Source organism: Apaloderma vittatum, unplaced genomic scaffold (genome assembly GCF_000703405.1).
Source record: "Apaloderma vittatum isolate BGI_N311 unplaced genomic scaffold, ASM70340v1 scaffold40754, whole genome shotgun sequence".
Taxonomy (NCBI): Eukaryota; Metazoa; Chordata; class Aves; order Trogoniformes; family Trogonidae; genus Apaloderma; species Apaloderma vittatum.
Genome location: NW_009713954.1, coordinates 4,222 through 17,367, shown reverse-complemented (window position 1 = coordinate 17,367; position 13,146 = coordinate 4,222). Strand labels below are relative to the sequence as shown.

The following is a 13,146-nucleotide window of genomic DNA, read 5'->3' as shown; positions in this document are numbered from 1 at the left end:
GGAAGATCTCTTCGGAGGCATATCTGTTACTGAGCAGCTGGCAAGACTGAAGCTCAGGCATTCGGCTTCTAGTACGTGGAAGCTTGGGTGCTTCCGTGCACTAAAAACAGCCTGGAAAAGCATAAAGACTTCTTCTTTTTTGCCCATCTCTGGGTAACTAGGCAAAAATCACACTATGTGTTAGAGTGGCTGAATGTAGCCAATCCTCCTCCTCAGTGTAGAAAAGTGGCCACACCGAATGTAGTCTGTGGTGGTGGTTGGCGTTTGTGTGTGGTGGGAGGGGTGGGGCTGTGGGGCGGAGGCGTTTGCATTTATGAAGATGAGCAGCTTCCTATCGCGTGTATTTGTGATGGAGGGAACAGGTCTACCGACTCGTCTGGGAATGTCTCGTCTCAGATCTCAAACGTGCTGTTATCGGTGACATGTACTGCTCTCTAGTGAGTGACAAACATCTAAATGTATGTATGTGTTTTTCTTTTTTCTTCTAGGTTCTGGTTGGAGTTGATATTCTAGTAAACGTCAGCTATGCAGACGATCAAGTGTGTAGTCGTGGGTGATGGTGCCGTTGGTAAAACCTGTCTCTTAATTTCTTACACAACAAATAAATTCCCGTCGGAATATGTACCAACGGTAAGTGTGAGAACGGTTCCAGTTGTTCTTTGCGCACGACGAGCTAGGGTGGCCTGAGTTTCCTTCCTAACTAAGCTGTATGGTGTGCACACCTTAATACTGCTCTGTTTTCCTGTTGGAGACTGCCTGATACGCCATGGAAGAGTGATCATCGGAGTGTTTGGTCCCCTGCTGCTGCCTGTCTTTCCCTCTGGTGCTGGGCTGCCTTTCCTGTGTCTGGCTGGGCCCTGCAGCTTGGCTGCTCTGCAGAGTCTGGACTTCTCTTCCTTCATGGCCACCAGCTGGATTCTGTGAACAGGGTTATTTGCAGCTTTCTCAAAGTGCAGAGCAAGCAGCAGGAACCCCTGCTATCCATCTTGCTTTCTCAGTTCTTGCCATATCTTCACTTTTAGGAAAAGTGGTATTTTATGGTGCTGGAACAGTGACTACAGTTAACGTTTTCTGATGTTCGTTTTTGCATTGTGATGCTAAAGGATTCAGAGGTCGTGCAGTGACCAGTGAGTGTGGCTGGTTAACTTCAGCTCAGTGCAAGAAATATGTTTGGATTTAGGCTGTGCAGTCTCATTCATTTGTACTTCTAAACATTTACCAACTTTGGGTGTAGCCCTTGACTGTTTTTAAATAACCTTTTCTGAGTTTTACAGGCTCAGTTTTCTGAGATATGAATCCCTTGACTTACCTAAAGATCAAGGTGGCTTTGTGCACTACGCAAAGATCTTCAGCGCGCCAAATTTGGAAGCTTGTTGAGAATAGGACACGCTGCCACAATAGGAGAGTTGTTGTAATTCATTGTAGATATGGAATTAAAGATGAAAGGACTCCCCAAACCCAAGAACAGGACTCCCAAACCCAGGAATATTCAGGTTGGATGCAGTGGCCACTGTTTGGAAGCTGAGGGTTGTGCTTTAGGTGTGCAGACCCAAGTTCATCTTGTGGAGATCCTCTGTCTGGGGACTGGTAAGGAAGAAATTGCATCTGAAACTGTGTTTTGTCATTCTCAGTTTTGTGAGAAGGGTATCAGATATCTTTCTGCAATGCTTCTGGGACAACCACATCCTGTGCTGAACCTCTGGAAGTCTGCTTGCCCTATTTAAGCTATTCTTTATGGTCAAGACAAATTGAAAGTGGTCAGTGAGTTCAGGCAGTGAGTGTTTCTATACTTAGCCTTAGTGAAGTCGCCCTTAATTACAGTGAAAAATGTTATAATCTTAAAATGTGTATTTTAAAAACCTGCGAGTTTGTCTGCTGTCCGGCAGATGGTAGTACGGTCTGGAAATCCCTGCTAACAAGCAATATGGAAAAAAGCTGTTCAAAGAAATTAAGTTACTTGCCAGTAAAGTGTGTTCAAGGTGTGCTAAGGCTTAAAAAACTGTCCCGTATTTCTGGAATACTATTTACCTCGTAACCTCAGGGCTTAAGGAACTCACTGTTCTGGGAACATCACAAACCTATTCCTAATTTTGTGTGTGGCCTAGAGTTGTATTTTAGGTTCTGGAAGCTGGTAAGTAATCTCTGATATTCCAGTTAATGCTTTCACTAATAAACGGCCAAAGAAATACAACGGGTGGCATTGTTCCCAAAATGAAAGCAAGTTTTCTGAGTCGACAGACTTTAGTGTCTCCAGAATGTTTGTGGCCGAGTAAGGACCCTAAAGTGGGTGGGTCTCAAACTACTTAACAAAAACATTCAAGCAGGAAGAGAACCTGGAGGTAAAGTTCTGATCTTGAGAACTCGGTAAATACTGGTGGGAGCCCAAGGCAGGCGCATGACGAACACCAGGAGTCCGGCTGCAGCAGTTGCTGTGAAGCCCTTCTTGAGAGGGAGGTGGAAGCTTTCTTCTTTCTTCTTTCCTTGAGGGTGTCCAGCTGTACAGGGCACAAAAAAAAAAAAAAAGGGCAGCAAGGGACCTGTCCATGGAAGGGCCTGGGAGCGTTTGGGTAGTGGCACATGAGCTGTGAGTCCTGTAGCATGAAAACTTGGGCCACCTGCTGTAACGGGCTGTATGGCACTGGCAGGAATGGAAACTTCTCTTTGGGCTGGTTGTCGCTTTGGTTTTGAGCCTAATTGGCAGAATTGAGGGTGAAATCGGCTGCAGCTCATGCTACGAGGGTGTAGTTGCTGGCTTTGTACCTGTGGCCTCCTTGAGGCTGAACCCCAGACCTTTTCAGAAATGGCTGTAAAAAAAAATCTCCTCTAAAATCCTGTATTTCAGATAGGGAACTTCAATAAATGGTGAAGGAGAATGCATGCTAATCCCCCTAAAGGGCACTACAAATGGTGTTATTGACTTCCTGTCACGGGGCAAAACGAGGGGATCTCTTTGGGGGATTACGCTGCCGACCGTCTGACATCTGAAAGAGCAAACGCTCTGACCTTCAGCGTGGAGCGCACCAGTTCCTGGTTCTGTACCCAGCAGTAGATTCTGAGTTCTCATCCTGACGTGTCCTTTGCAATCCTGAAGATTGCTAAATCCCAGTGTATGGAATATGCTCTGTGAAATGCCTTCCCCCCTCCTCCGGCCTCAAGGTCTCACCTGTAGCTGAGCGCTCTTCGGGGCGTTGAGTGAGGCAAACCCCGCGCAGCGAGTAAAGAATTGGGCTGCAGGTTGTGGAGGTGAGTGGCAAAACCTCTTGTGATACTTCAAAATCTTGACTGCTAATCCAAAACAGTACGAGAGAGGGATTTCTGCTTCTGTTCCTGGGGATGTGCAGCGTGCTGTGGCAGCTGTAGCTGCTTTCTCAGAAGCTGTGAGTTGTGAAAAGTAGAAAATCTGAGTGTTTGCTTTAACCGGGGCAGTCAGGTGAAGAGGAGACGGATCTGAACTCTGGGAAGTTCAGCTTTGAAGGGTTGTCTTGCTGGTCTTAGCTCAGGTTTTAGTGGTTTTTTTCAAGGACCTAAGCCCTTACTAAAGCCCCATTAATAGATGCATGTGACTGCTTATTTCTGCACGTCCCTCCCTCCTCACTTGCGTGAAAAGCTTTGAGATGCCTGCTGGCCTCTTGCACGTCACAGTTTACTTCTGCCACGGGAGCTGCTCTGTTGTGTGTTGAAGCAGAACTTCCCTGTTTTTACTCAGAGATCTTGACTGTCTCTGAATAACCTTAACAGCAAAGTGTGCAGGGACAGGGTGTTTTTTTTATTTTATTTTTTTTTACAGTGGGAAGGATTTTTTTGCCAAAGGTACTTTCTGGAATACTCGCTCTTGCAGTTCTGAAGATCAAATGTTTGTTGCAGTTAAGGACACTGACCTCAGACCGCGTATGCCTCAGTGCTGAGCATGTGGGTGTTGAAGGAGGTGGATTTGGGTAGCTCCTCGTGCTCAGATGTGTTGTAAACAAGTTGCTGGGTGAAATGCTTTTGGTCGTGTAGCTTTTGATCTGTGTAGTGGGTCTGCCCTTGAGGACAGGACTGTTGTGCCAGGTGCTGTACGGAGACGACCTGACTTGGGCTCCTGGAGCTGGATTCTCCATTGAGAATGAATATGTCCCAGACTGATCGACTAATATTGCTTCCTCCAAAGATGGAGGAGGAATTCCTGTTGAAAAGATGGCTTCTGTCTTGGATTTCCCTAGATGTTCAGAAAAATGACCTTCTGAGGACTTGGGTCTTGTGAGAAGCAGCCCCACAGCTCTGTGCCCCGAAGGGCACGGCTGAAGTTTATCAGTTCTGTCTCTGTGGGGACATGTTTACTGTGTCAGACCAGGTGTGGAGGCTGAAATTTCTCTGGCGTGTGGGAAACCTCTTTGCAGTTACAGGCAGGAGCTGTTGCAGGTGTCTTGCTCAGTGGCTTTTTTACCCTGTTACGTGCAGTTGTGTGGAGCTGCTGAGCCTTCCCTTTAGGTACCTCATGGAAACAGCTCTTGCATCCCTCTTCCTCACTGAATTGTCCTCTTAAAAACCCTGATGGTGGCAGCATCGTAACCCTGATAGCTTCTGTTACCGTGTACAAATGACTCTTCTACAAATTCCAGGTGGTCTGGCAAGGTTGTAGTGTGGTGATTTGCAAGATGGCTTATTCATGTCCTCTTCAATATTTCTCTTACCAGGTTTTCGATAACTATGCTGTAACAGTGATGATTGGAGGAGAGCCTTACACCCTCGGCCTCTTTGATACTGCAGGTGCGAAATCAAGTGCTTGTGCCATTGCAACTGCAATGTTCTCGTGAACAAAACTGCTGCTTTTTTTTTTGTTCTCTCTCTCTAAAGTGCAGGGGTTTCGCAAGGAAATTTGGTGGCATGATACTTAAAACGAATGGGCTAGGTGCAGAAGACCTCATCCGTAACCAGATCGATATTCTCAACTTTTCATGACAGTCGAGGAGAGCGTTTTGCAGTCTGAGGGTGTTGGATCTAAAAATTTATTAGAGCTCCTGTCAGGCTTCCCAGCTCTGCTGCTTTAAGCGGCTCGTTGTTATGTAGCAGCTGAATGAATTCTGTGTTTGAAAACTCGGATCTTTGAATGTTAGGGTTCAGGGCATGTGTATTTGCTTAAGAGTTAGGATTAATCACAGTAATGCTATTGTGCTGGAATAGGCATTCTAACCACCCATTTTATTTCATTGTCTGGGTCTAATACTGTGTGAATTTTCTCCTCTTCTAGGTCAGGAAGACTATGATAGATTGCGACCCCTCAGCTATCCCCAGACAGATGTATTTCTGGTCTGTTTTTCAGTCGTGTCTCCTTCTTCATTTGAAAATGTGAAAGAAAAGGTTGGTCAAACTCTGCCTGTAAAAGGGAGCCGCTGCAGTGATTTCAGAAGCGTGCGAGGAGTTACCCTGGGTGGTTAGTAACAAATACTGTATTTTCTCTGTCTTTAGTGGGTACCTGAAATTACTCACCACTGTCCAAAGACTCCTTTCCTGCTTGTTGGGACCCAAATCGATCTACGAGATGATCCCTCAACAATTGAGAAACTTGCCAAGAACAAGCAGAAGCCCATAACTCCAGAGACGGCTGAAAAACTGGCCCGGGACCTGAAGGCTGTCAAATACGTGGAATGCTCTGCGCTTACGCAGGTGAGAGTTGATTTTTGACCATTTTTGCTTGCTTGTATCCCATAGTTTTTGACTTTTTTTTTCAGTTACAGGGAAAACCAGCTCAATATGGATGTGGAAGGGTGTGAGCTCAGTTTCTGCTGGTGACACAGTGGCTTTCTTTTTATCCTTCTAAAGCTCAAGAAGTTGGCAGTGGTAGAAAGAAAATCATCCTGTGAAGATTAGGCGTAGAGGGGTGATGGAGGAGGTTGTGCTCGCTGTGTTTGCTTTTGTGGTGGAGGAAAACAGCTATTGAAAAGTTAGAAGGTGTGTTAGGGACAGTGAGCAGGTTAGAACTCAGGATGCAGCTCGCTAAAGAGAGCAGGCAAAGAAGAAGCCTCTCAGAGTTCTGGTACTCCAAAGCCTGGAGCCCTTCATGGCTGTGAGCTTCTTTCTCTTCCTGTGCAGTCGGTGCTGAGCTGTATTTCCTGTGTCTGCCTTAAGATGGAAGTTCTGCTGAAACAGAAACTAACAGTGAAACAGTTCCTAGGGCTTAAACCTGGTGATGTTGTATGAACCAACCTGTGAACGTGAATCTAAAGCCAACTGAAATAGCTGAATTGAGGCCAGGAAACCCGATTATCCTTTCCCTTTAAGTTAGGACTGCTCGGGTGGGTGGCTGGGCACCATGGGCTGGCTGGTGTCTTGTCTTGACTTTGGATGCCCTGGGAGCTTGACCTGGTGTCCCTACCCTTGCAGAATGGACTGCAACTGCAACAAAACCTAGCGATTTCCTTCATGCTCTGTGTAAAGAGTTTGTCTCTGCGTGATGTGCATGGAACTAGGGGCGCACAGTATCAGATCCCTCACTCTTTTTGGTTTTGTTGTGCATTCATCTCTAGAATCTTTAGCACGAAGCTTTATTGCTAAACTTCACGAAGCCTGAGGTTCTGCTTTTCTCGCACCTTTTGCCGAGATTGCATGTCGACTCTTTCTATTTGGGATTCTGAGACTTTTTCTAACGCAGCTTTGCCTGAGCCTTGGCTGAGAAGGCTTTTGATGGACTTGGGCAGGACACTGGCACCGGCAGCAGTGCGGCGAGGCACGTGCTACCCTTCATCCTGATCAAAAGGTGGCCTTGACTGTGCTTCCTTCCTGCCCACGTGCAAGCTGAAGGTGTTGGTTTTTACTTTTTTTTTTTTTGTGCTTCAGCTGTAATTCTTAGAGCTGTTCAGTCCCAAAATACCATTTCAGATGGTGTCTGGCACATCCTGAATGCTGCTGCTAACTAGGCTGTAGAACCCGCTAGTTGAATAAATACGTACCAGGACTTTGTCCGGTGTTGCTGACTGAGATCCCTTCCTCTGTAGCCTTAAACTTACCTTGTTTAGTCTGCACGGCAGCACTTGGAATTACTGCAGTCAGAGCTGATGTGATGAAAAGTTTCGGTGCTTATCTATTCTTTTAATTTCCAGATAGACTGAACTGTGTCTTGTTGCAGAGAAAAAAGCTTTATGCACTTGGAAGCTCAGCCTGATTTTTTTCCAGAGTGCTAGTGCTTGTATTCCCAGGTTTTCGGAACTGAGAGTAACCTGGGAGCAGGGTTCAGAAGCTTCTCACCTGGAAGACGAGTCGGTTTGCATCTGCTCTGTTCTTCTTTCATTTGCTGTCGACTCCCCTCACAACACACCCTTTTTCCTCAGTCAATAAGAGCTGCCGAGCAGAAACATGCGCGGAGGGTTGTTTGAAGTTCCCGGCAGTGACCTAGCTGGCAGCTCGCTAAACACCGAAGTCGCTTGGCTTTCCTAGCCAGGAGGGTTGTTTTCCTACCTGCAAGGCAACCTTGGTTTCAACTGAAGCCCGACTGAGCTGAGTCTGATCTCTCTTTACCTTGGCTTCTGTCTTCATTGTTCACCTCAGCAGCTGAGGGTGGTTTTTTTGTTTTTTTTTTTCCTTTTCAACTCATTTAACAGTGACTTTGACACCGCAGTAGCAAGTAAGCATAAAATCATGGAGCCAGAGTATTTAATTTTTTAACATTTTTTTTGGTTTATTTTCCTGTGAAGTTGAATTTGCTTGCCTGTCTGGGAGAGTCCGTGTTCTGCAAATGCTCGGTGAGCTGTAAGAGGCTGCCTTTCTGTGCCTTTCTGCAAAGGCAGAATATCTTCTCCTCAAGTTTGGATTCCTGCACAACTGAGGAGTCAGTTCTGTCCTCCCTTCCCTCAGGTTGTGGAATCTTTTTTTTTTTTTCTTTTTTTTTTTTTTTTTATGATGAAAGCACTTCCACTGTCTGTCTTCAACCTTTCTCTACCAATTCCACCGTAAAAAGGGGGGTAACACTTCGCTGTTAGTGCTAGGACCTGACACAAGGGAGAACTTGGAATTTGGTTCCCTTTTTTCTCGCTGGTGCTGGGTTGACAGTTTCGACACAGATTTATTAAGTGTCTTAAACTGCCTGTGAAGAGAAGGGGGCAAAGGGAGCCCGAGCTCAGCCTGTTCCCAGGGCAGGAACCACAGTAACCAGAGTCTCAAGGCATGTACGCCAGCGCTATTGAATGCAGCTCCCTTCTTGCGGTTGCTCTTCTATCTCCCAGGATTTTAGCCCCAGTCCCGTTTTCACAGCGATTTTTTTTTTTTTCTCTCTGTCCTGTGTTGTTGTTTTTTTCTTCCTTGTCTTCCCTTACCCAATTTTCTTGTTAGGTCCTTCAAAACAATATCCAAATCCTGTTCTCTTGAACAAATTAATTTCTTCTGGGCAATAGGGAAAGAAAAGAGGAGTCCCCAAGTAGGAGGCTTATTGCCTTGACTCTTGCCCTGCCTTAATTTATCTTACAGTACTTAACTGAGTTTATACTACAGCAGAGAAAGAAAATCTAATTAGTACTTAGACTTCACATAGGCATTATTTACCTGAAGTCTCGAGCTCTTTTGTCAGCCTGGGTTGCAACTCGTTTGGAAAAAAAAAAAAAGCTGTTGGGGAGGATGTACAGAATGATTGTACTTAGTAGTTTCCTTCTGTTCTTTCAAGTATAATCTTGCATGTAACGTGATGGACTTAAATGCTTCCAGACGGAATTGCCTTAGAGTTCTTCCGTGTGTGTGCTTCAGTAAAACAAGATTAAAGGCCTTCTAGAAGAGAGATGTCCAGTCTAACCTGTGAGGGAGAAACCAGTTACGTTCCAATGATTAAAAAAAACCCCAATTTGGTGGAGACTACAAGTTGTTTACAGGGAATAACTGAAGCTTTTCTGTTTGTCTTTAGCTGGCATAAAGCAGTTCTTCCCGAATTTACCAAGGTTACACTCAGGACAGTAGATTTAGGCGAGTCCAGTTAGCACAAACCCAGCCAGGTTTCACTTCTGGTGCTGTGTGTGACTTGGCGGAGCGGCGTGGGAGCGGCACCACGCCGCTGCCGTGTTCCTGTCGTGCTTCCAGCCGCGCATGCTTCGTGCTCTGCCGTGACCCCTGCAGCTCTGTGCCCTCCCCGCCTGCTGCTGGAGCTCGATTCTGCCCATCCCAACGCCGACTCTGTCTCCGCGCGACTTGAGTTGTTGAATATTTGCTTTGGTAACTAAACCGAATAACTGAAACTGCGCCGTGGCTGCGCTGGCTCTCGCTGGCGGAACAGCAGCACTGGTAAGGTATCGCATCGCTTCCCGACAGGCTCATGGCCGGTGTCTGAAGATGCCGATGGCTTACCAGAGGTACTGCTTGGAGCCCAGACCGTGTTCCCTCAGCCGTCTGGAGATCTTCAGTTATTCGGGGGCTGAATTCACAAAGCAGAGGAGTTGTTGGGAGCCTTCGCTCGGGGGTAGTTGGGAGCAGTAAGTCCGTGCACCCGAGGCACTTGCTCATCCGCAGTGGGTGACTACGAAAGGTTTACCTGACCTTCTGGATCCCCGTGATGGGGCAAGCTGCTCTTCGCTGTGTGAATTCCCCTTTAAACTCCCAAAGTGCACATTGGGCAGTAAAATGGAAACCCCCATTGGTTGTGTGGCCCCTCCCACCCCCGTGTTCTCAGGGTTGCTGCTGTGTTCGTGCCTCTGCCGTCCTGGGTGCTCATTTTGTCTAACGTGGTCTTTCACGTGCTGTGTCTGTCCCTGACGTTGACTTCTGGGTCATCTAAATGAGATTTCCTCTTGGGATCTACTTTGTTTATTGATTTTTTTTTTTTTTTAAATTTTTTTTTTTTTTACAAAGTAGATCTGTTTACTGCCTCTGTGAATTCAGCCCAGTCTATCCTGAATGCTCTTTGTATCTGCTTGTTTCTCTCTAATCCTCTAACCTGGCTGCTGTTTTTTCTCCTCCCCTCTGTCTTGTAGAGAGGTCTGAAGAATGTGTTTGATGAGGCTATCCTAGCTGCCCTCGAGCCTCCGGAAACTCAGCCCAAAAGGAAGTGCTGTATATTCTAAACTTTCTCCTTCCCCTCTTGCTGCTGCTTCCTCTGTCCCACTACTGTAGAAACCTGGTTAAAATCTGAATAAAACCACCTTGGTTGAAAGCTGTTGTGCCTGCTTTACCATCTTAGAGCAACCTCTGTATTAGCTCTTGGACTGAAACCAATACTTAAGATCTTTAGTGAAATGTTGTGACCGTGGAACATGAACTGGACTCGCTTAACTCTCTGCTGCTTGGGTAGCTTTATCATTCAGGCTGTTGGTGGGAAAGGATTTGGTTCCATCATTATTTTAAGAAAGATCAAAAAAAATTAAGACATGTTCTTCCTGAATCCGACTGGAAGAAATGATGAGTGTTTTATTTATTTATTTATTTTCTTCTCAATTTCTACTTGTGACTCTTGTTAACTGTATTTGCATGACAAAAGTACATGAAACGGTGACGCTGTAATGTGAAGGGTTTTCTGGTTCTCCTTTGTGCAGTGGGATGTTTTTTCTGTTGCTGTTGCTTTGGCTGTCTGTGCTGTAGTGGAGTATTTGTCAGTCCTGGGGGGAAGGAAATATCAATGTACTTGCTACTGCTTTATGAACTGTTACAATTCTTGCTTTCACTAACATGGTAGAGCTCTTCATTTCAATAATAGATCCTTAACGCCTGTTACTGTAAGATGTAAAGCTGCTTCTTACTATCATGCTTCTGGTTTTTATTGTTTTAAGGAGAAAACGTTAATTGTAGCTTGTCTTTACATTTTGAAATTAAAAATTGCAGTTTGTTTGTATGAATGACTGACGAACCTTTATTTTTGCACTTCCTGGCTTCGGTTTTAACGCTTAAAACGCACCGTACGGTGCCCACTCGGTGGGTTACTCCCATCCTGAACCTCTCCGAGGCCGTGCACAGCTTCTGGGCTCTACCTGGCTGCTTCTAACCATCGGGTGTTTGGGGCCAGAAGCCTGACCACGGCGTGTACCGGACCGATGTATCGTTGCATGCTTGCCTTGTCTCTTCTCTCCCCTTGGCCCTGCGGGTTGTCGGCGCTGCTGTCCCCGCCGCGCTCCGGATCGAGCTCTTCTGCTGGAATGCGGCACTTTGTGCTTTGTCGTTAGCATGTGAAACCGTGTTAGTAGCCAACTAATCATAAAAAAAAAAAAAATTGCCTTCAGGAAATGACTTGGTTACGTGTGTTTTGCTTCTTGTCAGTGTCCCGGTCTGCTCTCGGAAGGATTCGCCTTCCCCTTGGGGGGAAAAATCGGCCGCTGCGCTAAGGAGCCACTGACGGCAGCGCTGTGGCTCTGCCGGAGCCCGGCCGGGCGGAGGAGACTGTGGGACGTTGCGGTGGGCAAACCTCGGCTTGTCCTTCGAGGGGTTTTGCCTACCTCTTGGCTTTCTGTGGTTTTGTTTGTGTGAAAACTCAAAAATGAGACTGCCCCTTTCTCTCTTTGCCCCTTTTCAGAAAGGCCTAAAGAATGTATTTGACGAAGCGATATTGGCTGCCCTGGAGCCTCCGGAGCCGAAGAAGACTCGCAGGTGTGTGCTGCTATGAACGTCCCTCCACAGCCCCTTCTGCAAAAGCTGGTGTTTGATGTCATACTAAAAGCAATGTTTAAATCAAACTAAATATACAAATTTTAAAATTTGTTTGCGCAATAATGACGAATGCCCTGCACTCCCATCTCCCCCACACGATCCCTGTGTGAGATGAGAATGTTAGTGTTTATTCCCCAGTGGCCCCTCAATTCAGTTAAACTAGTTAATTTCGAGTAATTATGTATTATCAGAAAACACTGATCAGTACTAGTTTTTTATTTTGTTTACTGTTTCTAATATTTTTTTTTTGTTTAAAATCCAGGCATGCTTGTGATGACTTTTTCTGTAACAGACTAATTCTAGGCTGTTTTACTGAAGCCTTGTCCCTTACACCAGTCTGGCAAGACTTGGTTCTGGTTTCAAGAACTTGTAGGGCTGTTCTGCAGCCAGCCAGCAGCCTGGGTGTGAGCAGACTTTAGTCCTAAAGACAAATACAGGAAAGTAAAGTGTCCCAAGCTGGTGCTCCTCTAAGGAGGAGGGTAGAAAACCATTTCTGCACCTCCTCTGAAGTTGCCTTGTATCTCTTCCCCTGGCTTTCCACTGTGCAGGTCATAAATTTCTACCCTATCCTCTAAGTTATGAAGCCTTAGGAATAAGAATCCTTTTCTCTGAATGCACCGTCAGACTTGAAACTAGCTTGCCAGTCTCTTCCTTAGAATCTTCGACATCGTGCGCTTCTGTCACGTGATGAAAAAATAACCACACCTTTTGAAGCATGCCCAGCTGGCACAGTTGGCTTTTAACAACCTGATCTGCCAACCCTTACTGAGCAGAGAAACAATGACCAGCGTATACGCTGCTGTTTGGACGCTCGGAACGGAGCTGGTGTCCGTTGAGACGAGTTTTGGAGCTGGTCCTGGTGGTGCATCTCTTGCTGGATGGCTTGGCATCCTTCGGGGAGGAGTGGAAAGACAGACCTGTGGCAGTAGGAAGGAACAGCGGGGAGGGGTTTCTAGCTCTTTAGTGTGGCACCATATAGGGACCAGTTAAGGGAATCCCCTTTTTTGGCATTTTGTTCCTAAGTAAACCTTGAAAGCTGTAAGATGGGCTCCAGCCCGCGGAGGTTTGTGTGCAGGGTCTCTATGTAGACTGACTGCAGTGTCGTAGGGATTTTACCAAAAATCTATTTTGGCTTGCAAATTCTAAGACTTAGGGAATCTCCATCTTCCAAAATTCCAATTTCTTGTAGACTCGTTAGTGTTGAACCAATGCTTTTTCATGTCTAAGTTCTTTGTATATGCATTCTTTTCAGATGTATTAAACATAAAATATCTTCACAAGCCTGCCTGAGGGTAGTTATTTCCCTTGCCTTTCTTTTGAGTGTGAGGGACTTGTAAATATGGCTTTTGTCCCTTGCGAGCTCCGTGCTCCTCCTTGCGAGTTAGTTTGCCTCCTTCCTTAATGCTTCATCCTGTCAGTTCGTGTCTTCCCTCATCTCTGCTGCTGGCCTCAGTTCTGTCAAGAATGCTCTGATCTTTGATGTAAAGGCTTTGCTGTCACACCCGACACGAGAGAGGGCACAGTGGTTCTTAACTAAAGGAGTACTCAGCGTTATGT

General features: G+C 46.0%; 1 protein-coding gene across 3 annotated transcripts; it reads left to right on the top strand.

The window, feature by feature from the left end:
- The first annotated feature begins 482 nt into the window (after positions 1-482).
- Positions 483-12,869, top strand: CDC42 (cell division cycle 42). 3 transcript variants are annotated; one of them, XM_009868558.1, is made up of 5 exons: positions 483-630; positions 4,677-4,749; positions 5,231-5,340; positions 5,449-5,646; positions 11,456-12,869. In XM_009868558.1, the coding sequence occupies exons 1-5, from the start codon at positions 526-528 to the stop codon at positions 11,543-11,545; spliced, it is 576 nt and encodes a 191-aa protein (XP_009866860.1). In that variant the 5' UTR covers positions 483-525; the 3' UTR covers positions 11,546-12,869. The 3 variants fall into 3 exon arrangements, with proteins under 3 accessions (XP_009866860.1, XP_009866859.1, XP_009866861.1); XM_009868557.1 differs by having other exon boundaries at positions 5,449-5,652; positions 11,456-12,303; XM_009868559.1 differs by lacking the exon at positions 11,456-12,869 and adding an exon at positions 9,927-10,780.
- Positions 12,870-13,146: the final 277 nt, after the last annotated feature.